This window comes from Pezoporus flaviventris, unplaced genomic scaffold (assembly GCF_033815535.1).
Source record: "Pezoporus flaviventris isolate CSIRO_AGI_PZ_B2104156 unplaced genomic scaffold, CSIRO_AGI_Pfla_v1 ptg000031l, whole genome shotgun sequence".
NCBI classification, from domain to species: domain Eukaryota; kingdom Metazoa; phylum Chordata; class Aves; order Psittaciformes; family Psittacidae; genus Pezoporus; species Pezoporus flaviventris.
Window position 1 is genome coordinate 50,137,769 of NW_026892579.1, and position 27,922 is coordinate 50,165,690.

The 27,922-nt window shown below is 46.9% G+C and overlaps 3 protein-coding genes across 8 annotated transcripts; 1 reads left to right on the plus strand and 2 right to left on the minus strand.

Moving 5' to 3' along the window:
- ANKRD66 (ankyrin repeat domain 66) lies at positions 1–7,982 on the minus strand. Of its 4 annotated transcripts, none has more exons than XM_061461008.1 (4): positions 7,859–7,982; positions 5,924–6,084; positions 4,356–4,584; positions 1–1,742 (listed from the first exon to the last, which is right to left on the minus strand). In XM_061461008.1, the coding sequence occupies exons 2-4, from the start codon at positions 6,060–6,062 to the stop codon at positions 1,562–1,564; spliced, it is 549 nt and encodes a 182-aa protein (XP_061316992.1). In that variant the 5' UTR covers positions 6,063–6,084; positions 7,859–7,982; the 3' UTR covers positions 1–1,561. The 4 variants fall into 4 exon arrangements, with proteins under 4 accessions (XP_061316992.1, XP_061316991.1, XP_061316994.1 ...); XM_061461007.1 differs by lacking the exon at positions 7,859–7,982 and adding an exon at positions 6,287–6,411; XM_061461010.1 differs by lacking the exon at positions 7,859–7,982 and adding an exon at positions 6,287–6,411 and having other exon boundaries at positions 4,356–4,573; positions 5,918–6,084.
- PLA2G7 (phospholipase A2 group VII) lies at positions 7,967–27,725 on the plus strand. 3 transcript variants are annotated; one of them, XM_061460990.1, is made up of 11 exons: positions 7,967–8,357; positions 15,740–15,864; positions 20,546–20,696; positions 21,311–21,404; positions 21,956–22,024; positions 22,811–22,958; positions 24,396–24,509; positions 24,796–24,887; positions 25,340–25,513; positions 26,588–26,736; positions 27,612–27,725. In XM_061460990.1, exons 1-11 carry the CDS (start codon positions 8,099–8,101, stop codon positions 27,713–27,715), a joined length of 1,479 nt encoding a protein of 492 aa, XP_061316974.1. In that variant the 5' UTR covers positions 7,967–8,098; the 3' UTR covers positions 27,716–27,725. The 3 variants fall into 3 exon arrangements, with proteins under 3 accessions (XP_061316974.1, XP_061316975.1, XP_061316977.1); XM_061460991.1 differs by lacking the exon at positions 7,967–8,357 and adding an exon at positions 14,945–15,120; XM_061460993.1 differs by lacking the exon at positions 7,967–8,357 and adding an exon at positions 14,986–15,576.
- Positions 13,925–14,874, minus strand: IMP3 (IMP U3 small nucleolar ribonucleoprotein 3). The gene has a single exon (XM_061461006.1). It carries the CDS (start codon positions 14,804–14,806, stop codon positions 14,249–14,251), a length of 558 nt encoding a protein of 185 aa, XP_061316990.1. The 5' UTR covers positions 14,807–14,874; the 3' UTR covers positions 13,925–14,248.
- Positions 27,726–27,922: the final 197 nt, after the last annotated feature.

Sequence of the window (27,922 nt, forward strand, 5' to 3'; positions counted from 1 at the left end):
CCATAAACCCCTTGTGAACATCATGCACAATGCAGCATCACCCTCCAGTTTCCAGCATCCAGCCCCACCCAGCTGGCACTGGAGGAGATAGGTTCTAAAACAGCACAGCTGCACTGCACAGCTCATACGCTAAAGGTGCTCTCTGGAGAGATGCAGTGATGTGCCCAGCCCCAGGGAAAGTGTTCCTCAACTACACGACATTCACCAGCTGGCCTCAGGGCTAGAAACAGCCCTGTTTGGCAGTATGGAAAGAGGTACTCTGTCCAATATGTGTCTCCACTTGCACTGTCACCAGTTCAACAGTCAGGCCAACTGTGAATGGAGTTGATGTCTCACATGGCTTGGGAATTACAAATCACAGAATCATTGAATGGTTAGGGTTGGAAAGGACCTTAAGATCAAGACAAAGCTGGGAGCTTGCCTTTTTTTCCATAGGCATCTTGACTCATCTGGGATGCCTAGGGTACCCGAGACATCTGCATGGGGTTGGGAGCTACACCACAAGATCTTCTGTATACCTGCAGGGTCAGTCTGGGTACTTGAGAGCACCTCTCATGGCTTAGACACCTCTGTGTAGATGGCTGAATTAATCCCTGGAAATCTGCAAGAGGGAGATGGATCACAGCACTGTTGGTTACAGCTGCAGTGCTCAAGTGCTGGGTAAAGGATACCTGTAACTAAGGCACTCCAGAAGCACAAGGTCTGGGTAATGGAGGGGAAGCAGATGGGAAAGGAGGCAGATATACAAGAGCAGGCGAAGCAGACACATAAAAGATGTCAGAACTCAAAACAAATGGCTGCCCACTGCTAGCATGGAACGGAAAACTGCTCTGGGTCAAATCCAAACTCTTTATGATTGAGAAGTGAAACAGTTAAAAAGTATTTTCCCATGAAGAGTGTTGAAGTGCAGAGGGACAGCTCAGCACCAGCTCCACAGCATTCCTATGAGCATAGACATAAAAATGGCTGGGAGCACTGCTAAAAATAAGGCAGTGCTCTAACTGTCTTGGCAGCCATACATGTCTGAAAGCATCAACGAGAGTAAAAGGTCAACATCAGCGCCTCTCCTTCAGCCAGAAGAAACAACTACACCCCACTCTCAAAGTGAGAGGCACCACCAGAAGCTACAAGTCCCTACAGAGCCTCCTGGTGACTCAGGATGAGAGCAAATAAGCAAAGGCCATGAACATCAGCAGAGTGAGCAGAACAGTCCCAGGTGCTTTCATGAATCAGTTAGGGGCAAAACCATTTCCCTCTCAGACGCTATAAGAAACTGCTGTCATTTCTGTAAATTTATACATTTCAGTGAATTCGAACATAAGAGTGTATTTAAACATCCTCTGCAGTTTTCTGAGATCTGACACATACAGACACACAGACAGAAAGAGGCACTTGTACGTGCTCACTGTGAACAAGAGTATTTACAGTACATCACAGGGATGCATCCTGGTGGCCATCTGCTCCTGTTCATCCATATTTCACCCTGCAGGTGCACTTGAGGTCTGTCAGGGTCATTGCTCTGCACTGCAAGTTGTCAGTGGCACCAAATAGGCAGGGCACACTACTGCTTCTCCCTTTTTTTGGGACTTTTCTTTTGCGCAAAGGATGTATATCTCTTCCAGGAACATGGTGGGTTTCTCTTAAGTTCTTCTTTCTTGAGTTCCCAGTCTTCATCAACCTGGTCTAATGGGATTCCTTTCATTGCAGCTGTCCTGCGATAGTTTCTGCTCTCCACCTCTGCTCTGGAGAAAAAAGCAAGAGAGCATGTTCAATACAACACTGGGCACAGCACAGTCACACCACCACTCATAAGCAGCCCACCTACATCGTATATTGGTATGTTCACAACACTGTTGCCAGCAATACATAAGAAAACACTGAGGTTCATCCCAAATCTAACAGCATTCCTCACCCCATGCAATCAGGTACTCACTGAGAGTTGGGTTGAAGTGGGAAACCTTTGGTAAGGATCAAAGATTGGACTTTTACCACTGGAATCATAATTTTAGCCATCAAAGCTCTGAAAGACTGATCTTGTGAATGTCTGTGGTTTTAAATAGGCTTAACCGCATTTAACGCAACTGTACACGGTATATTAACTCACTGCAACGTTCCCAATTTCTTTTATTTTTTTTTGTACTGCTCATTCGTAAGTACTAGAAACTCTTACTGCCAAATGACAAGTACATCTATCCTTCACTTCCAAGTCATACAACATAGAATCATGGAATGGTTTGGGTCACAAGGGACCTTTGAAGATCATGTCAACCACCAAGATTTAAGTCACTAGCTCTCTTTCACTGGGCACTCTTAAGTGTAAATCTTGTCCAAAAGAAGACAAACCCTTTTCTCCTACTGCAGAGGATGGATGTTTGTAGGTACTCAGTGTTCATGAAGCTCTGTCAGAAATACCAGTAGATATCAGGAAAAATCCTCTCTACACACATATGTGTAAGAAAGAAGGTCAATGCCCCATTGTCTGACAGTATTTAAGAGGCATTTGGACAATGCTCTTAATACATGCTTTAACTTTTGGTCATCCATGACGTGGTCATGCAGTTGGACTAGGTGATCACTGCAGGCCCCTTCCAGCTGAACTATTCTATCCTATTGTATTATATTCTATTGTATTCTGTTCCAAAGTATCTGCTACCAAGGGCAAGAAACCTCTTTCTGGGCACTTTTTTATATATGTATTTTGGTGTATACACACACACACACACACACACACACACACGTGCACACATATTATGAATGTATATATGCCCTGGACTTGGAATAGCTGGAGCCTTTGGTGCATTCAACACTCAGCACTTTGCAGAGAGCTGGTGGCAGGCACAGGCAGCGTCTCTGTGACAGCTTGGCCCCATCCTCAGCAGGTCTCATAGCATCCATGGTAAAGCCATTCTCATGCAAAAAAACCCTGATGCAAACCATGTGTTTGCTATCCAGAATCAGCTGTGTTTTGAAGGCTGTTTCCTGTCCTTTGCATGCCCATGCAAACCTCTGTGAGTGGCAGATACTCTGTAGCAAAATATTATTAACATTTGCATGTTAATAATATTTACATGTCGATACATGTAGTATTTCCATGTTGATGTGCAGCTGGCACACCTGGGGTCAGAGACAGTGTGCAAGGACCATGGTGATGCTAGATGCGGCTGAACCGGGGTTTAGGAAGGATTTGAATGCTCAGAGCCCTGTTATAATACACACGTCTGCATTTGGCACAGACCCTCAAACTTTAAAAAATTGCCTTTTCTCTCTTTTTGCATGAGAGGCAAATATCCAAAAGCGACGGTGATGCTCTGTAACAAAATATCGCTCATATTTACATACCAATAACACGCACACCATGAGCAGAGGGCAGACTTACTCTGCTGCACAGCATTAGTGTGCAGACACACACTTCATTTTCTGTCTGCAGTGCCCAACAGTATTGCCCAGCTCCCATTGGAGCCACAGAGTGCTGCCTGACCATGGGCATCATCACCTCTGAGATGTTCTGGACAACTGAAAGAGCAGAAGTAATTGTGATTATACTACAAATGTCAGTAATTCATCCTGATTAACTCCAAGTTTGCTGATGTGAGGAGGTGAAACTGCTGCATGAGGGTGAAGGTGTTCACTGTGGTTGTAAATTATAGTGGTTTGACTTAAAAAAAAGGGCTCCTGAGCCCCAGTGATAACTCTTGGCTGCCCACAGGCTGTTATGTGAAATCACCTCACAGCCTTCAAGTGTCTTATACAATGTCCTAGGCATGGGTACTCAAAGCATCTTCCCAGTTGTTAAATTGTTCCAGCCATGCTCCTAGATGAGCCATGCAGCAACAGGGTGAGTGAGGCCAGCACGTGGGTCTGAGAGACAAGTTTCTACCTCAGTCAGCCATCTCAGAAACCCCTCCATCAGCTGCATGAGTCATAGAATCATAGAATCCCAGAAAGGTTTGGGTCAGAAGGGACCTTAAAGCTCGTACAGTTTCAACCCCTGCCACATGCAGGGGCACCTTCCACTACATAAGGTTGCTCCAAGCCATGTCCAGCCTGACCTTAAATACTGCCAGGGATGGGACAGCCACAGCTTCTCTGGGCAACCTGTGCCAGTGACTCACCACCCTCACAGGGAAGAACTTCTTCCACGTAGCAAGTACTAGAGTGAACCTTGCCATTGAGCTTTAAGTCACACTTTCACAAGTTAATATTAAACCCACTTTTGCTAATACCTGTGGCGGTGATTCTTTGAGGGACCCTAAACCACTCATTTGTGACCTACAGGTGTAGTCAGCAGGATCCTCAATGGGGACTCGTGACAAGCCCCATCAGCTGCCACAGCAGCACTGACCATGGCTACTCACCTTTCTAAGAACCTGGAGCAGTTTCGGTGACCATAGATTTCTGCAAGCTTCTTGGGAGTGTCACCAAAGAGGTCGGCTGCATCCATGGCAGCGTGCAGAGAATGAAGGGTGCGAAGCACACCCAGCCTGCCCGCCTCGGCAGCAAAGTGAGCTGGAGTCCAGCCCACCTCAGTTCGCAGGCAATGCCGGGCGCCATGATCCACGAGGAGCTTGACCAGCTCCGATTGCCCTTGTGTTGGACAGCAAAACAGGGAGAGAAGATGCACATGCATTAGACTTTATGCCTTCAGGATGCTGAAGATGGTCACACACAACTGATCATAATACCATGCAATGATGGATTTTACTCATGACCTGGCCATCATTCTTCAAATAAATGATACTCATTAGAAAATGCTGATTTTTTCCCCCCAAACTAGACTGTTTCCAGAAGAATTTTGCAACAAGTCAACAATACAATCAAAATGATTTCTATTAATTTCTGAACAGCACACCTCAATTAGTCATGGACCATCTGGCTACCTACTATTTCATTGTTTTGTTTTGGGTTTTAGTTTAATGCAAACTAAAATTTAAACATTAAAAAAATGGAAAACCTGTGAATATCTTTACTAAAACAAAGGTTTGTTTGATAGGAGAAATTACTTGTTCTCACTCACCTTCACATTTTTCTAACTTGTGGAATTGCTTAAAGAAGAAAAAAAGTTATTTCTACCCAGCTTCACACTGCCTTGACTGAACTAGATTGTTCCCAATGGCACCAAGCCATGCCAGTCTCCCATCATCATTTTCTTAAGCAGCTCAGTTCCCTTTGCTGATGCTCAAACAAGTAATAATCCACCAGGGCAAAAGTAAAACATGGTGTCAAATGTAAACCAGCAAATCACATACTTGATTTCTGAGCAGAGACAAATGCCGTGATGTGAGATCCCAATGTGCAACAAATGCCCTATCATGGAGGAGGACACTGTGTACTATTACACATTATATATTGTTGCATTCACCTCTTTTTTTTGGGCTGCAAAGGCATATTTGACTTTAACAGACACTTCTGACCGTGAAAGACCAAATGGGAGCTGCAAACAGTTCTGGTCCTGTGTTGTTTGTTCAACCAGGTGGGATAAAGGGCGGGCAATGTAAAACACACTGTAATTATTTTGTCCTATTGGCTTTGATAAATACCTGGTACAAATACAGTGGGTTTGATTTTCTGCTCACTCAGGCAGATGTACATGAGAAATCACTCCTCTGCACTGTATGAAGACACCTCTTAGAAAAGTAATGTGGGGGACAAGCAGACATGCTATATGCAAATATCATGTAAGCTAAATTTTCACATGATGGAAAAAGCCCTAAAAAAACACTTTGATGGCCATCCCATAAATTATTTTGGAGGCAAATTTCCCATTTAAATTTTTATTTTCTTTTTTCTCACTCATTAAGGACAGAACAATCAGATACAAGCTGTGACTACTACCAGCGTTAACTGCCACGAGTGAGATGCAATTACAATCAGCATCACCTATGATGCCAGTTTGCAGAGGTAACAGAGCAGGGGGTACCCTTACCTTTTGCAGCAGCCCAATGCAGCGGGGTCCTGTCGTGCCAGTCGGCATCCTTGTGATTCGGGTCGCAGCGCCCTGTCCTCAAAATCTCATCCACCAGGTCGTAGTCCCCCACAGCCACAGCTTCGTGGAGCTCTGTCATGCTGCACACTTCAGAAAGGTGCCTGGTAAAAGAGTGATGGTTGATTAGCGGGTGTTCACTGATGTATTGGCTTCTCTCAAGAGCAATTTTAACAGATCAAGCAGCATCTATATTAAAAATGAGACACATACTGTGAGAAACCAGGATTTATCCAAAAATAAGGAAAAAGGAATGAGTGGGGAAAAAGGAAAACAGTTTATCCAAACTAGTGATCACAGACTGACAGTGATGTTTGGTTTGTAGTCACGGAAATCTGGAGCAAAGTGCAGCCCTTTAAACAAAGGACTTTTACATAAAACCATGTTGCATTTCTCAAGGATGTTGCTAACAAACTGCCAGCTCAGGCCAAACATTTGCTATGGGGTCTGTTAGTACTCAGTACCATAGAAACTGGCTCCTCCCTTGCCAGAGCTGCAGATCCATTATCGGTGGTGCTTTACTGCAATGAAAGAAATGTCTGTGAAGGTACTCCTGAAGCTCTTTGGTGCAAATAATCAAGCTATGGCATGTTGCTTCAAAATCCCATCTCCATAGCCTTGCTTTGCGTTTGCATTGCATTTACTCCATGGAGTCATTTTCACAGATTGAAAAGAGTGTGATTTCCACATTCAGCACGTTGGAAAGGACCAACGTAGGAGCTTGCAGAGGCTGATGTGAGGGAAGGTTTGCAATCCTGGGGTCTACATCTTGGGAGCCAGAGGTGGATGGGGCCATTTCCCTGCTCCCAACTCCCATAAACATCAGAAACACATCCCAAATACAGGCTGGAGGGACACACAAGCATCTCTACCTTGCTTTCTTGTAAGAAAAGGATGAGATTAAAAAGGTCAGAGGGAATCACCAAGCAGGTCCCCTGACTTATGTAGCTGGACTGTGCAGCCCACATACAAGACAAAGACCCATATATGACATTTACTGAGTTTAACTCCTGCACATCAGGGAATATCTGAATATATTACAAGATATAATAAATTTTGGAGCTCCTCAGTGGGCTACCAAAGTATCATTGGCTTTGGCATGTCTCTGTTGCTTTAACCATTTACGCACTATCTCCTCCTCGTTGTCTCACACTAACCTTGAAGAACCTGTCCCTTTAGATTAAATAAAGGTCTTCAGAGTTGTTCTTCAAGACCTTTCATCAGCATTAAATCTATCTTGAAAATGTTATGCTTTAATTCAGCCAGAAAAATAGTAATAATCTTGGACCTTTTCATGCCACTTTCTTGTTCTTTTTCAATGAATTGCCAACATAATTCTTAGTATAAAAATATAACTTAAATTTCAAGCACCTTTGCAGTCTGCTAGCTTCAGTTTATATCCACACATGTATATGTAAAGGGGAAGAAGAGAAGCCCACAATCCCACCCCCAGAGCTCACCAAGGATGAAGCTGCATAAGCCAAATTTTACCCTCAGTCCCTCCCCTGCTGCCTCCCTTTGCTGGCCTTGAAGCTCAGATGGCTGTTTCATCAGCTGGATCAACCTGTTGCTCTCTCAGAAAACCGTTTTATTTTTGGTGCTGGTTTGGGGGTTAATTCCCTAAACTCGGCGTTATCAAGGGGCAAATGCCAGGGCTGTGTCAAGGAGTGGGGGAGCACATGCAGATGTGCCCAACCGGTAGGGCCCTGCACTTGATCCATCTTAAACTGCTCAAGTTGACCCAAAAGTGATATTGTTTTCCCTGGGGTGTTGTTAACCCCTTTTCACGAGGCCAGAGGAAAAGATTTGGATGTTTATGGAGGGACCTTGATCCAAAGGGCAGCGTTTTCTTCCCTTCTGCAGGATCCCCCTCCTCACCCCAAAGCATTCCGTAAGCATCGCAGCTCCTCCGGAGGATGTTGCAGCCCGGCTGGGTGGATTTCCTCATTGGGATCCCAGTGCTTGCCCAGCCACGCTCGGCAGCACCGGAGGAAAGCCGGGAAAGCTCACAGCCGCATGCCAGCAATCCCATGCATAAACCCGCCACCGCCGTGCAAAGGCAGAGCCCAGTGCCTAAGCAGCAGCGGGGTCCTGTGCGGCGCGCAGTGATTTTCAGGGATGGCTCCATGCCAGACGCTTTTCCAGGCCCAGCGCCGGTCTCTCCCAGGCAGATTGTCTCATCTGAACACTAAGGCAAAGTTTGGTCCCTCCCCTTCAGGGAGAGCCCGGCCGCCGGCCTGCCCGCGAGAGAGACGTCCTCCTGCGGGAGCAGCCGCCTCTCGCCGGGCTCCGGAGAGACGACGGTGGCCCACGGGTCCGTCCTGCACCTCCGAACAGCGGGACGGGAGCGGAGGGCAGCTGGGACACTGCAGGCCAGGTATGTGGAGTGCCAGGCACTGCTACACGGGGAAGAAGGGTCCGGGGACAGCATGGGGAGGAGCAACCGTGGTGCGAGGGGGATTTTAAGGAGCTCGGTAGTCTCCGTGCAGTCCCTAGCACAGCTTGCCAGTGCTCCCGCTTCTGGCTTCAGCCTGCTCTTCCCAATCCCAAAGCCTGTTCCAAATCCTCACAGGCTCAAGCTTCTCCACTTCCTCCCAGCCCCTTATCCGACCCCAAATCCCTGTGTGTCCCTGCAGAGGGCTCAGATTTGCTCTGGATGAGCTGCATAGGGGGTCACGGTGGACATGCCGCTTCCTGCTGTGTATGCAGCCAGTGTTCAGAGGAAAAGTGAATGGAGTTTTCCTGCAGGGAAAAGTAGCCCACTTCCTGACATGGACATGCCCAGCGTGGGGATGAGAAGCAGCAGTCCCAGCCTGCACAAAGGGAAACTCAGACTAGATGGGAAAAAATAATTCACAGCAAGGGTGATTAAACTCTGCTTCATGTGTCTGACACCAAGACGTGCAAAACCGAGGCAGACCTATGCATACCCTGCTTTGAGCCGGGCTTTGGACTAAGTGACCTCCAATAGTCCTTCCCAACCTAAATTCTTCTAGGAGGCTGCGAGGGACACAGAGCGTGAGGTTGTGGGTGCTCTGCAGTATGGCATTCATCTCCCCCAGACCCAGCATCTACAAGGTGGGGCCCTGAACCCTGGCTGCTGTTGGAGCTGGAAGGGAGAGAGATGGTGGTTTTAGGATGTGGTTTCCCCTGGTATACTTTAAGCCCAATGAGCTCAGCTACAGGTGACAAGGTGGTGGACTGTAACGTTAGTCAGACACTAACAGAGCCTTCCTGTACTTTAGCCTGTGACACAACCACCTCCAGGAGCAGTAGGCAGTGGCTCTTCAGGGCAGGAACCAAGGGTGGCAAAGCCATCTGGACTTGCACTTACCAGCCCTGCTGACATGATTTACAGCAGTTGAGAAGCTGTTGTGACTTACTACTGGGGACACGCAGGGTCCTCTAATGGGCGGCTCTAGGTGGAAACAGGAGATGCTCAGATCTCTGTCTCTGGAGGCTGTTATTGGTTTGCCTCCCCTTTTGCCTTCCCTGCTGGAAGTGAAATAATGTATGTCTTCAAGATCAGATAATGTAAGGGTGGAAGGGACCTATCTGGAGTGGAGCTGTGCTTGCAGGGAAGTGAGAGTGGTCATTTCTGCTGAAGGAGGTACGCTTGAATTTAGCCCTTGGATCCAGAAGCTCCAGTTTATGGGAAGACTGAACCCAGGTGCCTCCTCCTGCTGATTCCAAAGCTGCTGCTTGCTACTTCCACTCTAAGTCCCCATATCCCAGCCCCATTTCCCAACCACACAGCAGACAGGTTTTCCACCACGAAAGTCCTGCTGCAGGCCCGAAGAGTTGCTTCAGTGACTAAAATGAGGCACTTAAGAGCAGCGGCCAGAACTGGGACTTTAAGGTAAATGCTGTCATAACTCTTAAGAGTGCTTTCCCCCTCCAGACCCAGTGAGTGTTGAAATGTTTTGATATCTGGGGTAGGGTCTACAGTGATCCCATGCCCCAGTGATGAGAAATTGCTCTGGTTCAATCTGCAGTGCCAAATCAGGCAGGGAATATACTTAAATTACCGAAGGGGGCAGTGACACATCCATCTGCTGCAGAGCATCTCACTGAGGAATGCTACTGAGATGAGCACATGGAGACACGGCTGGAAGGACCTGGCCTAACCTGGCGTAGGAGCATCACCTGAAAGGCTGGGAATCACCCAGCTCCACCTTTGCTTCTGTACCTCCATTTTTCATCCTGAGAAGCATGTACCCTCCTTCCCCAGCCTCATGTGCCATCTGTGCTCATGGTGACGCGCTGTCACCAAATTACTGAGGTCAGCACCACCCCTGCACTAAGCCACACCAAGATGTTAAGAATCATGGAATCACAGAATAGTTTGGGTTGGAAGAGATCTTAAAGTTCATTCAGTTCCAACCCCCCTGACATGGGCAGGGACATCCTCCACTAGAGCAGGTTGCTCCATGCCCCGTCCAACCTGGCCTTGAGCACTTGTTGGATGGAAGCAGCCTTTAAAAAGTGCTGTGTGCTTGTTTACTGGAAAAAAAGAAGTGTCTCACATCAGTGGAAAAATACACATTTGCATCTCAGTGACAGCCTCAGCCATTTGCACTCTGCAACACAAAAGGCTCAGTGTGAAGAGCTCTCTCTTTCTGCTCCCCCACACTGGCCAGGCTCCACTCCCCCACTTTCACAGCCTTCAAATAAAGGACAAGCCAAGGTCAGGGGAAAACAAAGAGGAAAAAAAGTAAAACAAGGAGCGAAAAACCCCTCTAAAACTGCAGGCGCTGGTAAAACCTCCCCTGCTGCTGCCCACTGTCCAAGTGAGAGCTCCTGCATAGCAACTGCTCCCTGTTTGCTCCTGCACTGCCCAGACCCCGCTGCAGCTTTGTCCTCCTTTGCTGAAGAAGCTGGCACCTCTCCATCCCCCAGCTCTTGGGATGGATACTTTTAGAGGTGGCAAAGATGAGGTTTTTTCAGGCACAGGGAGAGATCACCCCAACACCAGCACCCACATCTGTTCTCCTCCACCAGTAACTCCCCACAGGCTGCATGGAGATGCTGAGCAGCCTGAGGAATGGCAAACTCAGTGGGGAAGGTGCCAGGAAGAAGCACAGTGATACCCACAACCCTGTCCTGCTGCTCCCATGTGCCTAAGCTCTCCCACTGCAAGCCCCCAAAGCACTGGAGAGTTTGCAGGATCTGTCCCCCAAAAGCACAGACTGCCTCCTCGTGCCAGCTTACACAGACCCAGGGAAGTCAGTGCCAATTTATACCAACACTGGATCCAGCCTTGGAATTTAAATACCTGGAAAGGCTGTTGGAGCTGGTTCCTGCACCCTTCCAATCCCCAGCTCCAGAGCTGCTGCAGGAACTGCCTGATGACAGCCACAGCATGTTGGCTCTGGCAAACAAACTCAAACCCATGAACTACAGGCCAAAACCACCATTACACATGAGAAAGCCATCATCTGCTTGACAGCATTCATAAGCACCAATGTGGGCATGCTGCTTTCAGGTGCAACTTCAACTTCCATTTTCACGCTGAGACAACACCCTGTTTATTGCACTTGAGGTGGATCCAGTATTGTCCGGGGCATGCATGGACTCCAGTTGTTAAAAATCTAGGAGCAGGACACTCATCTCAGACATCACCTATTGTACAACCAGCTGTGCTGCAGGATTCCAGGTTTAAAACATACACAGACTGGGGTAAAGGTTGGACTTGATGATCTTGAAGGTCTTTTTCCAATCTAGCTGATTCCGTGATTCTATGATAAACATACAGCATAACATTCTATGATAAACAGCCTGATGCTGTTATCTCACAGTTATCTATAAGGAAATCAATTCCCAGCACTTAATTTAACAGCTGTAGGGTTTTTGGGTTGTTTCTCTTCTGCCACAGGTGTTGGAGGCACATGAATGATGACAAGTTGGGTTAGGACAAAAAGAACAAGCGTATGGTGTAAACTACAGTGACTGACAGGATGCAGGTTTGACATTTTTTCTTCTGCTGTTCCTTTCAGAGGTAGATAAACTGGGCAGAGCAGCAGTTTACCATCTGAGTAGTAAAATGCCCTGTACAGGGCATGTCACTGTGCTGTTATTTAATTCTAAAAGGGGCCTACAAGAATGCTGGAGACGGACTTTTTACAAAGTGCCAGGACAAAGGGGAATGGCTTTAAACTGAAAGAGGCAAGATTTAGATTAGATATTAGGAATAAGTTCTTCCCTAATAGGCACTGGCACAGGTTGCCCAGAGAAGCTGTGGCTGCCCCACCCCTGGCAGCATTCAAGCCCAGGCTGGATGGGGCTCAGAGCAACCTGGTCTAGTAGAAGGTGTCCCTGCCCATGTCAGGGGGTTGGAACTGGATGATCTTAAGGTTCTTTCCAACCCAAACCATTCTGTGATTCTGATCCCTCCAGAAGAGTAAAGTGGAGCAAAACCACCATTTTTACCTGCACGTGAATTAGGCACCTTTAGGATTTCACAAGAAATTACATTGGTCTAGATTAAGGAAAGTCATGCTCCAGAAGCAAAACATCTTTTCAATTTGCATTTCTTACCATAAGCAAGGTGCATGCCCCAAGAAAAATGCTAAGGTATTACAGGTGATGTTTTACTGAAATTAAGCTATAAACAGGAGTAGGTCATAAGATAAGCCATGGGGTTTCCCCACCTCTTTTGTGTCCTTTTCTTAATATCTATTAGTGCTTTAAAACTTAATGCTCTGCTTAATGCATTTGGCTTATGAGACTAGAAGGAATTTTAACTGTTTGCTTTTTTAAAAAACAGCCATAATATTTTATATTTATGTTTATTTAATGCCCCCAAAACACCCCTTTTCTGTTCAGAAAAGCCAGACCCAGGGTGATGGCTGCAGATGAACTCCAGCTCTCTAGACTTGGGATGGACAGTCACAGCTCTGCTCTTAAACCTACTGCCAAGTCCTTTTGTAGCCTTGGGTAGGAGAAAGAAGGCATTTCTACCAAAAAAAAAAAAACCAAAACAATTTATAACCTAGCAATAGCCTTGTACCTATTAAAAAAAAAAACAAAAAACAAAAAACAAAAGGTCTGTAGCTTTTTGACAAAAAGGGTTTACTAGAATATTTAAAAATGAGAAGAAACTCTCAGAGAAACTGTATCATAAAACAGCAGACATTTCTTCAGTTACTTATAACAACTGCTGAATTTTTGGTTTTGTGCTCTTTATTTCAAAGGGGAATAAACTTCCCAACAGCCCCAGAAGGCCTGAGCCTCCCCTTAGGTACCGTTTGGCTTCTGTGCTAAATGCAAAAGCTCCCCCCAGATCTGCACTTTTAGGTAGGACAGCATTTGCCCAGACGCCTCTCCAGTTAGATCTGGCTCCATAAATGATGCTTAATTGTCAGCTGGAACCCTGTACAGCAAAGATGCTGAGCCCAGAGCATCAAACTTCCCTTTACAATTTCACATGAAAATGGAAGTCAGGTTTTTGTTTGTTTTTTTTTTTTTAATTTAATTCTGGTTTTGGCTGTTACAGTTTCAGAAATGTAGTACTTGGCTTCCCTGTTTACTGCTGACCCCACACAATCTCTGCCTTTCCCCCATATGCACATTCCCTGGTATCAAGAGGAAACCCAGGAGCAGCTCCCCCAGTCACTGAGCCAGCTTCAGGTGGAACTGGCAGGGCCACCTCTTCAAAGAGCAGCAGCAAAGCTGTCAAGCTCAGTCTTAAACTCAATCCTCAGCTGTGCTTAAACCCTCTTCCAACTGCTATTAGTAGCAGCCAAGCTTTTAAACCCAACCGCATCCTCTCCTGCCATGAGGTAAAGCTCCCTCCAAGCAGTTTCACTTTATGGGAATGTATGAAAAATTTCTTCACAGAGAGGTATTGGAAGAGGCTGCTCAAGGCAGTGGTGGAATCACTGTCCCTGGAAGCGTTCAAAAACTGTGTAGATGAGGCCCTCAGGTTTAGTGGTGGTCTGGCAGTCCTGGCAGAATGGCTGGACCTGATGATTTGAAAGTTCTTTTCCAACCTAGCTGATTCTGTGATTCTGTGGAGGTGGGCTGTCCAGTGTTTTCTCAGAGCGACGGATGTGGAACTTTCTGTATGCTGATGAATGGAGTTGCTAGGTGCAAAGGGGAGCTGGGAGCAGAGCAACACGGTACCAGTGGTAGGTTTCCTCTTTGCTCCCCTTTCAGGTATGTTGAGGGAGGCTATCTATCTGATAGTGGTACCGCCGTGTGTCTTTATTGCCCATCGTGTCCTAAGGAGCGGGGCAGAGGCGTGCGGGCAGCACAGGCAGCGCATCCCTAGGCGGCCAGGTCGTAGTCGTCGCGCTCCTGGTTGTAGTCGAGCACCTTCTGCCGGAGGCGAGAGGCGTCCACCCAGGTGATGAAGTCCTCCACGGCGCGGGGAATGAGGACGGCGGGGTCGGTCACCACCTCGGGCCCCACGCGGACGTGGCCCTGCTCCACGAAGGTGACGGCGTGGCGCAGGTTCTGCGCCATCCGCAGCTTCACCAGCAGGCAGGGCAGGCGCCGCCGGCAGAACGCGGCCGCAGACAGGCTCTCGCAGACGGCCAGGGACTGCCGCCCGCTCACCAGCCCCAGCCCGTACAGCTTCTCCAGCAGCGTGACCGCGCAGCGGGAGCGGAAGGCGGCGCTGGCTGGGCCTAGGTCCCGGAGGCGGCGGACCAAGGTGCGGACGGCGCGGGCCAGCGCCTTGTAGTGCACGTAGTCCTCCCGGCGGCCCATCCGGTAGCGCCGCAGCGCCTTCACCTCGGCCAAGCTCCCCGCCGCCGCCTCCCAGCTCACCAGCTCCAGCCGCCGCAGCAGCTTCTGCTCGTGGTACTTCAGCTTCCGCACCATCTTGACGGGAACGTGCCGCCGACAGCCACCGCCCTTTCCGGGGAGGAGCGGCCGCGCTCCGCCCGCCGCGGCTCCTCCCCGTCCGCCCCGGAGGGCCCGGGGTCTGGCGAAGCGTTTGTGGCGGCGGGGGCTTGGTTGGCGGTCTGGTGTACACCGTGGCGGGGCTGCCGCTGCCACCAGGAGAAGGAAAAGTGGTTGGTCAGAGCCGCGGCGGCTGCCGGAGCGGCGGGGCGCTGCCTAGGGAGGGATGCGGCTGTTCCCCGCTGCTCTCAGCTGGTACCCAGGGCGGGCCTGGCTCCGAGGGCTCACCCCAGGTACGGGCCGGCTTCCCAACAGCGTCCCCTGCACGGACAGGCCGTTTCTCTCCAGTGATCAGATCCAGCCTTCATCTTCCCTCTTGAGGAGCGGCTCCGGCGTTCGGTTTTCTCCGTGACATCCTTCTACCCCGATGCGTAGGCTTGTTTTGCTCACCGAGGAGCTGAGAGAGCTCCGCTCTCTGCCGGTCAGACTAGGAGGAGCAGCTCCATGTCGTAGCCTGGTGGGGAGGGAACTGCCTTCACAACTGAAACTTGCCGCTCTTGAGCTTGCGCTTCCCTCCGTGCCCAAGAAGTGAGACTGCTGCTGCTGCTCCGCACCGCAGCACCTCGACCTCCTGAATCGAGCCCACAGCCAAAGGATTCCTGCCTGCCTTTCTGTTCAGTGCGTGGTGTTCTCTGATATTTGGGACTCGGGATACTGCTCCAGGGGAACCCCCCAAAAGAGCAGGTCAGGTTGGTGACTCAGGATTTCAGATCTCTGATTCTCATCAGCAGGTTCTTGTATCAGCTCAACCTTGAATTTCCTGCATCTTCAACATGCTGCATTTTTGTCAGGGTAGGTGATCTGTCACACGGGACGTTGCAGATTTTTGATTTGCTTTGTGTTTTTCCCCAGGTTTGTCAGTGAATGCAGCAATGGAACCAGGGAGCAGCAGCGCTGAGAAGTTTTATAGGATCCCTAAAGGAAAGGGACCACACTCGGTTGGATGCACAGACCTGATGACAGAAAATGCAGTTGAGGTAAAGCTCTCGGTACTTCCTTCTTAGGATTAAAGCCACAGTGTTAGTGAAATGACTTGCTATAGTTGTACAGATGAATCAAACAGGTCTTGTCTGTGTGCAGGAATGCTCCATGGCACACACTCAGAGCTGAGCTTCCTCTCCTCTTTGTCCCAGTGTAGCATGTGTACTGGGCCTCTACCAGATGGATGTAAGCTACAAGTCTCCCCTTAGCTACTCCCCCCCTCCTTCCTAACATCCTTGCTTTCTGGCTCCCTTAGGCAAGATAATGCACACCAGCTTGTGTCTTCCTGGAACCCATGGGGCTCTTCCCATCCATCCCACTGCTCCCTTCTGCTTTGACTGCTGCAGGGACTCCACATGCAGTCTCTGAGACTCTAGCTGTTTTCTCATCACAAAGATCCCAACAGGGTTTGGCAGGGCTGGGTGATGAGGGTAGGCAGTGTTTCAGCCGCAGGGTAAAGCATGAGGTGTCTTCCTAGAGGTTTTATCTATCTGTAGAAGAACGGGATGTCAATTCTGTAAGTGGTTACTACAGAGAGAAGCCACAGTAAGGAGATGGAGACAATAAATAGGCAGCTAATGAACTCATTTGTGGGTTTCCATTTCAAATTCTGTTGCTTTTTAATTTTCCCATGAGAATGTGCCTGCATCTACACTGTGGTTTTATTCCTCAGGCTAGCCAGGTATAGTGGAATTCGTGATCAGTCTGTAGTGGTTATTCATATGTTTTTCTTTACTGAGCTTACTCCATTCTAGTACAAAATAAGTGATTAGTTTCTCTTTGCAATCAGCCTGTGTGTTTTTCTGAGATAAGCAATCTGTATAATTACAGTTCTCTCAGGTATAGGTAATGAACCTCTTCCCCTTTCTGGTATGCAGTTAGTCACCTGGGGAAGTTCACTGGAATCATTCTGGAATCAAATTAGTATCACTTCCTGTACGGATGAAGATGATTTCTTCTGTAATGGTCTTTGTGTCAAAGCTTGATTTAAGTTTGATGGCTAAATAGAATCAAGCTTCATTAAACAAGTTTTGGTGCACGTTATGTATGAAACTGATAAATTAGTGTTCAAGAAACCCGAGTTTGTTCCAAAGCTCATGTTCTTTTTGTCCTTAAACTTAACTTGTTAAAACAAAAGTACAGTTTCAGCAAGACAGGGAATTTGAATAGTGTTACAAGTTTCCTCGCAAACCAGGAAGTAAGAATACAAGTTACACACAGCTTATCTGCTGAGAGGTCTGCTCTAAGGTGTGCTGTGGTACATTGCTGCTGTCTGCGTAGAAGGAATCTTGGCAAGGGGCTATGGAGGATCTGTGTAAATTTGGAAAGCTTGGGTGGTTTCCTGGGAGACCTGGAGTGCAGACAGTAAAAGCAGATCCAAACTGGTAAGAAACAGAGGCAGATAAAACACAGGTTAACAAAGTTGTGTTTAGAAAGATGAACCACTGCAGATTTGTAAACATCTGGATGAGGAAGGAGAACAATACGTTGCAGTCCTTTGCTGTGCAGCTACCCAAGAGCTTTACTGACTGCCTTTTGCTCAGCTTATCTAGCCATACTGTAGCCACATTGAGATCATGCCCATGACTCTACCCACATCTCTGCTGGAGAAACACGTCTCAGGGTAATTTGTCTTGCTAACCTAGAGGAAAGGTATACTTCTAGGAGGGTTCTTTTTTTTCCAGTTAGCAAGCTGAATTGTGTCAGTAACAGCTGGAAGGGTGAAGAGTCACCCCTGTTAAACTGATTAAACTGCAGCATTGTGCCATTCCCGGAAGGGGAGGCATAGTGAGTAACACAGAAAAAATAATCCAGCAGTATGCAGAAATTGAGCAAATAGGTAGTGTTTGTAATGCTTAACTTCATGAAATGGAGCATTAAGAATTATCCATAGGATAACCTGGAGAAGGTGATGCATATCTTTGCCTGGATGCCAACAGTCATGCTACTTTAAATTCATTGCAGGGACAGAAAGATAGTGACATAGGATTGGCATCAAAGCCTATCTAGGATATAACTATGTTCTTGTGAGTTAATTCTCCTGTCCTGGGTTCAGCAGTAGCAGTCATTTTTCTCCTTCTTGGTAGCTGGTGCAGCACTGTGTTTTGACTTTCGGCCTGGGAACAGAGCTGATAACAATGATGTTTTGGTCTGGCCAAGGACTTTGTGAGCCTCATGCTCTGCCAGGGAGGAGGGGAAGCCGGGAGGAAGCAGAGACAGGACACCTTACCCAAACTGACCAAAGAGGTATTCCATACCACAGCACATCATGCCCAGGGGGTAACTGAGAGTTACCTGGAAGGGCTGGGAGACTGCAGGGTTGGAGGAGGTATCGGTCAGTGCTTGGTCGGGCTGGGGGGTCGAGGTATCGGTCGGCTGGTGGTGAGATGTTGCATTCTCTTCCCTTGTTATTTCCTTTATCATTATTATTATTGGTGGTAGCAGTAGTGATTTGTGGTATACCTTAGTTACTAAATTGTTCTTATCTCAACCTGTGGGAGTTGCATTCTTTTTGATTCTCCTTCCCATCCCTCTGGGAGCAGGGGGGAGGCCAAAAAAAGGGGGGGAGTGAGAGAGTGGCTGCTTGATTTGTAGCTGACTTTGTTTAAACCAAGGGGGTAACTCAGATGAGTGTGAACGACAGTTCTTTTTGGCGCCCAACGTGGGGCACAAGGGGTTGAGATAACAACAGATCTGACTGGATTAATAGTCACTCATCACAATGCTGATTTATTGGGTATCAGAGTTGTTCTTGTTGATCTCACAGTTTCAGAATGTTGTAACTTACGTAGAGCCGGTATTTGCTGTGATAGTGTTTATCAAGTGTGGGGCCTGGGCTAAGGTCTCACTGTGCTTTATGGCAATGACTTGTAATACGGGCGGGCTCCAGCAGCAGGGCGGGACGGACGTGGCCGTGGACTTGTACCTGCCCGTCCGGCTGCTCTTCACCGTCGTGGCCCTCACCCTCGCCTCCATCTTCGTGAGGCTGCGGGGACCCGAGGGGGAGCGGCCCCGGGAGCCGGCGGCAGCCGAAGCAGCCTGGGAGAGCGGGCCCGGGGACCAAGCGGCGGCGGGAGCGGGGCCGGAGGCCGCGAGGGGACGGCTGCCGGTGGAGGAGGTCGGGGAGGTCGGGGAGCTGAAGGAGGCGGCTGCTGAGCAGCGGGAGAAGGCGGCGGAGGGGCCGAGCCCCGCGACGGCCGAGAGCATTACCCGGAAGCCGCCCGCCGAGCCCCAGGAGGACGCAGGAGACCACGCAGCATTTCCCAGCAAGGCAGAGGAGGAAGAGCTGGACTCAGGAAAAGAGAAGCTGGTGGTGGGAGAGCCGGCAAGCACAGCAGCTACACCAGCCCCAGTGACAAGTACAGCAGCATCGTTTGAGGGTTCTGAAGGTTTTGAATGGCCTTTGGGTACCCTTGGGACCTGCCTGCTGATTGTGATGGGGATCAGCATGTTGGCACACACACAGACTGTGTTTTACCCACCACCATTTTGTCTGATCTCAAAAGTTAAGCAGAGTCAGGTTTGGGTCTTGTCTGGGGTTAGACGACGATATAGGAGGACCAGGAGATTTTCCCCAAGGCTGGACAGCCATGAGTGGCAGGGTGTGTGGGACAGTATGGGCAAGTATCTAGTCCACTGGGCCCCTCCAGTGCTTTGGAAGCATCAGAGATGGAAGGCAGCTGTATGGAGTCCCCAGCGACAAGTTGCAGTAACTGCTGAAGGGGACAGTGAATTATTTTGAGCCTGGTGGGCCCATGACATTCAGGCCATCAGGGCAGAAATGTAACATAGAGATGGACTCATGATCGAGGGGTGGACTTAGCAATGGACACTATTGCCCAGGTTATTCACAAGTGTGAACACTGCACACAGTCTCTCCTGCTCTGGAAGACTGTTACAAGAGATGGAGCCTGACATCATGGACCAGGTGGACTCAGCAGCTTTACAGAGACTGGTCCATGCACTAAGATAAGAGTGCACTGAGATAAGAATGATGGTATATTGAAAATGTGGGATCTGAGCATGACATGAATGGTATGGAACAAGGGGTGGATACTGTCCTGGGTTCAGCTGTAGCAGTCATTTCTCTCCCTCTTGGTAGCTGGTGCAGTGCTGTGTTTTGACTTTCGGCCTGGGAACAGAGCTGATAACAATGATGTTTTGGTCTGGCCAAGGACTTTGTGAGCCTCATGCTCTGCCAGGGAGGAGGGGAAGCCAGGAGGAAGCAGAGACAGGACACCTTACCCAAACTGACCAAAGAGGTATTCCATACCACAGCACATCATGCCCAGGGGGTAACTGAGAGTTACCTGGAAGGGCTGGTAGTCTGCAGGGTTGGAGGAGGTATCGGTCAGTGCTTGGTCGGGCTGGGGGCGAGTTATTGGTCGGCTGGTGCTGAGGTGTTGTATTCTCTTCCCTTGTTATTTCCTTTATCATTATTATCATTGGTGGTAGCAGTAGTGATTTGGGTTATACCTTAGTTACTAAACTGTTCTTATCTCAACCTGTGGGAGTTACATTCTTTTCAATTCTTCTCTCTCTCCCTCTGGGAGTAGGGGGAGGGCAAGAAGGGGAGGAAGTGAGTGAACAAGCTGTCTGGCTGGGTTTAAACCACGACAAGCTGTCATTCTTGTATCTGAAGCCCTTGGCAAAAATGTTTCTACTTTTTCTTCACAGGGAAGCTTCTTGCGTCTCTATTATCCATCATGCAGTGCCACAGATAATGAAGAGGCACCATGGATTCCAGATAAAGAATACTATCAGGGACTCTCTGACTTCCTTAACATGTATCGAGTTGTAGGAGAAAGGCTTTTCCAGTACTACATTGGTAAGACTGGTTCTGGTTTTATTCCTTGACTAGTGCAAGGGCACAAGCTCTGTACACTCAGTTGTCACCTCAGTGCTCCATGAGCCCTGTGTTACTGCTGCAGGACTGAAAAACAGCTTTTCTCAAAGAAGTGTGTTTGTTTGGGCTGGGTTTATGTAGTGAGGCTCAGTGCTGAATGTGACCCAGTTCTCAGGCAGATCTGCAGTGTCTCAGTGCTCTAAGTAGGAATGGCTGGGCAGTTTTCTCTAGGAAGAGCTTGGATAAACTGCACCTATGTGTTGGGATTTAAATTCCACTGGGAAATGCATAGATATGCAAAGGTCAGATAGACCCTAAGATCTGAATACCAACTAGACTTAGATGCGTGCCTATCCCTATAAATCTGTTTTCATAGGGTTTAGGAGATATGTAGGGCTTGTGCTAGGCTTTGGATGGGAGGAGAAGAAGAAAGTAACTTCCCGAGTAGAAAGTGTTTTCAGAATCAGCTCTGTATCTGTCTCCTGTATTGTAAGGATGAGATTTGGTACCTTATCTTTAGATGACCACTATGAAATCAGCAGTCACCAGATTCTCTCATTTCAGTAATAATGACATATGCTTCAATTTTTATCTAGGTTCAGTGACCTGTCCTGCAAAGTCAAATGCTGCTTTTAAACTGGGAGAAAAATACCCACTCCTCATTTTTTCCCATGGACTTGGAGCTTTTCGGTAATTCCACAGATTGCTGACAAATTGTTTTTGTTGTCTATGTAGACAGCAGCCTCCAAGAATGGTTCTGAACAGATTTTCAGTAGGGGGGTGAGATCTCTGTGGTGTTGAAAAAGATTTGAACAGGCTGCTCTGTGTATCAGTACCCTTCCACTGAAATCAACAGCAGTAAATAAAAGCAGGGTTGGTGTACTTGTTTGTGTTTTCCCTGTGTATTTTAGGGGTGAAGGTATTTCTTAATCCATGAGCATGTGTGAAGATTAACTAGTTGATATTTGGATTGCTCTTTGAAGATGTAAAGTGCGATATGTGCTCCTTGTTTAAAATCATTAGCATTTTTTCTTCTGAACAGATAGTAAAACAGTAACAGGGTTTTGTGAAAAGGCTTTGGTGCCTGGTATACAAAAGCCTGCTTTACTGGCTAGCAAATTCAAACAAATAGTGAACCTATGTGAACCATACATATATAGTGTGGTCAATGTTTAAAGAGGAAGTCTAACTGAAATAATGACCTATGCACATGTCTCACCATGGTGTGATTTTGATTGCAGGACCATCTATTCTGCTATTTGCATAGAGATGGCTTCTCAAGGCTTTGTAGTGGCTGCTGTGGAGCACAGGTGCGTATACTGCACGTTCCTGAGTTCCGATGGAAAGAAACTTTCCCACGTTAAATAAGTTCTAAAGAATAACTTATGTGTACTTTTAAAGAAAAACTATCTTTCCTTCTTCAGCCCTGTCACCCTCCTCACATGCTATTCCTCTTCACTGCCTCTCTGTTTCTTAGCTTAACTCTTATCTAAGCAAAGGGGAGGTTTAGATTGAATACTAGGAAAAGTTTCTTCACCAAAAGGGTATTCAGATATTGGAGCAGGCTACTCAGGGCAGTTGTGGAATCACAAAAAACCATGTAGATGAAGCCCTTAGTGACAGGTTTAGTGGTGGACTTGGACTCCTGGGATACAGGTTGGACTTGATCTTAAAGGTGTTTTCCAACCTAGTTTATTCTAAAGGGGATTTGCTTAGATAAGCCCCTGAATGAGAAGCCCTGAGGTAGATATAATTCATCATTCTTCAGGCAATCTGCTTTTCTCTCTCTGTTAGAGCCTGGATAATAACTTCCTTGGGTGACACAGTTTAGTGTGAAGTGTCCCTGCCCATGGCAGGGGGGTTGGAACTAGATGATCCTAAGGTCCTTTCCAGCCCTAACTATTCTATGATTCTATAATATAAAGAAAGTGAGAGCTTTGGTGGGGTTAATGCATTATTTAGAAAGTCTGTCAACACTCTGTTGCGATTGCAGCAGCATTGGTTGGTAATTGAATCTCTTGAGATAAGTGAAATCTAAAACTTCCGCCAACTTCATTTCAAACATCCCCAGAAATAACCTTATGTTGATATTACAGAGATGAATCTGCTTCAGCAACTTATTATTGTAAAAAAAAGTCCATTTCTGAACCACAGAAAGAGTCTGTGTCAGGCCTGGAGAAGGAGTGGATCTACTACAGGAAACTAAAAACTGGAGAGGAAGAGCGTTGTTTGCGCCATAAGCAGGTACTCGTCCTAAGTCTGGGCTCTAGGAAGTGAGGCAGGAGTAGTATGTTGAGGACTAACCAGCAGACTCTTTCCCTTTGGCTATGTCTGCAGTCTTTTGCCATGACTTAGGGCATATGCAAAAATACATCAAGTCCTGTGTCCCTGAAGATGAGAAAGCAAACAACAGCTTTCTTCAGAGCATAAACTGCTTCCTCAACAAAGCTTTCTTGTGAAGTTGCACTGTTGAGCATAGTCAGCTGTTTCACCCCTAGTTCCAGTCAACTTTGTTTCTTCTCTGTGTTCACACTTTTGCTGCCCAGCCTAGCCTTTAAGTGACACAGAATTCATTTCAAATGTTTGTGTAGCCTTAGGCTTGCTTTAGCTTTTGTTTACTGTTGGATAGCAAGATGATTCATGTTTGCTTCATCATCTTCAAAACCACTTTAATGTGGTTTATAGCAATGTAGACAATACAGACTTCCTGGTGATAAGTAGCATCCATACTAGATGTGATAATGGTCATCCTGATGATTTCCTCCAAGCATAGACTTGACCTTTAAAATAACGGGAGTGTTTTCTTCCCACTAAGGCAGACTCAGCCAGGGAGGTGCTTATCTCCCTGGGCTGTACAGACAGCAGTACAAGTCATTTCCTGTGTGCATATAACATCCTACTTACAAGTCTAAATGCATGGTGTCTGAGCTTGCAAATAGCCTCCAGAAGCTGTTGCCTGCAAATTTCAGTAATGGATAAGTCAGGAGACTGAGATTTATTTGAAATTCAGTGATGCACAGACATCTTGCTGCTGCCTACACACTGCAGTTCCCAAGGACAGCACTGTTCTCTGGCTGCTTTTGAAGCTTTTCTTTTACTGATATACTGGTCAAAACCACTTCTTATTCTGAACAATGAGAACCTTTACTTGCAACGGCTTTGTACAATTTTCAAGAATATATATATATATACACACAAGAAGACTGGCTTCTTGAGTTTTTCGTATTTTGGGTTTATCCACTGTAAAGATTTCAGGGGTGTTGTGCATATGGGACTAGTGATGTATTGACATTTGCTCATCCAAGTGAGCACAAGGAGGAGTAGCAAGTCAGCTTTCCTTGTAGCTGTGTAACTTAAGCTTTTGCACATCCCAGCAACTCCTTCTCCGAGTAGTGACAGGATGAACGATTGAAGGTCTTGGCACTTGGATCTACATGTGCATGTAGATCCTCCATGTGCAAAGGATCTATACAAGAGCTTCAATTCTTTGGACCTCCAAAAGTCAGTTTTGTTTGTTGATCAGACATCAGAGTTCCATTCTGCAGTTCAGAATAGTTCTTATGGTATCGGACACAAAGGGTAGGGGGAAATCAGGCAGTCTTGTGTCCAAAGGGCCTGCAAGTCTAGTGGTTGCCTGAAAATTCCTTCCACTGCTCTGTCCCAACTTCTCTTTCTCCCCAGGTGCAGCAGAGAGCGCAGGAGTGTATCAAAGCTCTCAATCTCATTCTTAAAATCAACGCAGGAGAGGAAGTAACGAATGTGCTAAATTCAAACTTTGACTGGAATAGCCTAAAGGTGAGTGAAGGGCTGTGACTGCATCTTGTTAAAACACCTAATAATGCTTCTGGTTTCCCTCTTCCATTTCTAAACTGGTGCCTGTAAACTATTCTGAAGATCACACTGTAGATCTGTGAAAATATTCTCAGCTAGATAGCAATGGAGCTTAAATAATGCTTTTCCTACTTCAGTAGGATCTATTGCCTAAGAAATTATTCCATTGAAACAAAAACAAAACAAAAACAAACAGAAAACAGAAGTTTGGGAAAGAAAGTCTCTTACAGCACCTGGATTTTTTTGACAGGATTCTGTTGATACTAGCAGAATAGCTGTGATGGGACACTCTTTTGGTGGTGCTACAGTTATTGAGAGTCTCAGCAAAGAAATAAGATTCAGGTAAGCATGCAAAACAAGGCAAGAGACATTTGGCACTTAAGAGGTCTGGAGCAGGGGACCTTGCCTAAGATCCCCCAACTGCTGATTAGCTCTTGAAGAAAAGGCTTGTTTGGCATGTCTTGTTTTCTTAAGTTGTGCTTCTTTCAACCATGGGGATGTGGTGGAACACCATAGCTGCATCATATTGTATCATGTACCATGATACTGTGGCACCCTGCTGAATCTCCTGTGCTGGGCTGCACCTGGCAACTGAGACCATGGATACTGCAATAATGGATTAATTCTCTGCCCCCAGAGGAGAAATTATTTTGAAACAAAGTGATTCATTCATCTGTTCCCCTGTTCAGTTTCATAGAGCGTTTCTCTGCCATGTCTCCTGCAAATCAAAGCATGCTGAGAACTTCCATACAAAGCTTCCTGCTTCTGTGACAGTACCCAGTTGTTTTTGACAGGTGTGGCATTGCCCTCGACGCGTGGATGCTTCCAGTAGGAGATGACATTTACCAAAACAGTGTCCAGCAACCGCTGCTTTTTATCAACTCTGAAAAATTCCAGTGGGCTGATAACATCTTAAAGATGAAGAAGCTCAGCTCCAATGACACAAACAAGAAAATGATCACTATCAAGTAAGTGTCCAGGATCCATCATTCCTGTGGTTGTTACTCTCTTGTTGATGTTGTCCAATTACGTAAGAGGGATGTGGACCTTTTTGAGCCAGTCCAGAGGAGGCCATGAAGATGCTCACAGGGCTGGAGCAGCTCTGCTCTGAGAGAGCTGGGCTTGTTCAGGCTGGAGAAGGCTCCTTAAGGGGGGACCTTAGAGCTGCTTCCAGTGCCTAAAAGGAAAAGGAAACCTGGAGAGGGACTTTTGTCAAGGACCTGTAGAGACAGGACAAGGGGGAATGGCTTTAAACTATAAGGGGGGAGATTGAGATGAGATTTTAGGCAGAAGTTCTTCCCTGTGAGGGTGCTGAAGCGCTGGCACAGGTTGCTCAGAGGACCTGTGTCTGCCCCATCCTTGGCAGTGTTCAAGGCCAGTTTGGATGAGGCTTTTAGCAACCTGGTCTAGTAGAAGCTGTCCCTGCCTGCAGCAGGGTGGCTGAAATTAGATGATCTTTAAGGTCCCTTCCAACCCAAAGCACTCAATGGTTCTATATAACTGCAAAAAGACAGTCAATACTTTCTCATGGCCCAGGTTTTCACTGCGTATTTAAAATAGATAGCAATATGTCCCCACACTGGAGCCAGAGACTTCTCAAAGCCGCCAGTAACCCTAAATTTATGATACCCCAAGGTGTGCATTCCTGCCCCCAGCCACAAGTTTTGCTCAAATGCAAATCTGCATTTGAACACTTTAAATAGCCTTCTGGGTGCATTTACGCACTTGCCTCATTAAAGTACTGTGTGCAGCAGAGTTGATCGCTCTATAATTAACCTTAGAGCAGAGACACAACTTGAAGTTTTGCCAAGCCCACTTCTGATTGCTGTTGCAGTGACTACAGTAAAACATGTACAAAACTTCTTCTTCCCTTCTGTGGTTAGGGCAGAATTCACTACTCATCTTGCATGCTCATGAGATTAACCTGCTTTATCTTCTGCTAAAAAAAAAAACAGTATAAGATGCATGACTGCCTTTGAAGAATCCTGTGCAACCTATGGCACACATTTGTAAGAGCCCGGGGCTCATTTTTCTGTTTGCAGGGGGTCAGTACATCAGAGCTTTCCTGACTTTACCTTTGTGAGTGGAGGACTTATTGGAAGGTTTTTCAAACTAAAAGGAGAAATAGATCCAAATGAAGCTATTGATATAAGCAACCACGCATCATTAGCCTTCCTGCAGAAACATTTGAGTAAGTATCTGTTTACATCCGAGTATGAAGTTAATATTTAATTCCTCTGAGGCTTTCTATATAACCATTCAGTTTAGAACAAGAAGAGAAGCAAGCAACTTAACATAAGCCAGCTTCAGTGTGCGCTTGCAGCCCAGAAAGCCAACCGTAACCCGGGATGCATCAAAAGGAGCGTGACCAGCAGGTCCAAGGAGGTGACCCTGCCCCTCTGCTCTCGTGAGACTTCGCTTGGCATATTGTGTGCAGTTCTGGTGTCCTCAACATAAAAAGGACATGGAACTGTTGGAACAAGTCCAGAGAAGGGCCATGAGGATGATCAGGCGACTGGAGTACCTCCCGTATGAAGATAGGCTGAGGAAGTTGGGGCTGTTCAACCTGGAGAAGAAAAGGCTGCGTGAAGACCTCCTAGCACCCTTCCTGTATCTGAAGGGGGCCTATAGGGATGCTGGGGGTGGACTCTTCATTAGGGACTGTAGTGATAGGACAAGGGGTAACGGGTTAAAACTTAAACAGGGGAAGTTTTGATTGGCTATAAGGAGGAAGTTCTTTACTGTAAGGGTGGTGAGGCACTGGAATGGGTTACCCAGGGACATTGTGAATGCTCCATCCCTGGCAGTGTTCAAGGCCAGGTTGGACAGAGCCTTGGGTGACATGGTTTAGTGTGAGGTGTCCCTGCCCATGGCAGGGGGGTTGGAAGTGGATGATCTTAAGGTCCTTTCCAACCCTAACTATTCTATGATTCTATGTTATTCTTCCCTCCCTGAAACATCATGCTTCCCCTACTTTGCCAAGTTGGTTTCATTTTGCAGTGTAGCTTTAAAAAAGCCAGTTACTTAAGTCATTGCAACTCAAGCTTCTTTTTCCCCATTTTATAGGTCTTAAGAAAGATTTCGATCAGTGGGATTCTCTTGTGGATGGCATAGGACCCAATGTTATTCCTGGTACTAATATTGACTTACCTCCAGCTGAACCTGAATAAGGAATACAAAGAAGTACTGAAAATGCTACAGACATCACAACACTAATATTGGCCAAACATTGCTCAGACACATGGTAATGCTGGCCACCTACACAGCTTTTGGGGTGTGGAACAAAATAAATAAATAAATAAAAAAGAGATAAGGCATTAGGTTATATTATCATCAATGTGTAGAGAGGTTTTAGTTCAAATGAGTCAGTGGGATTT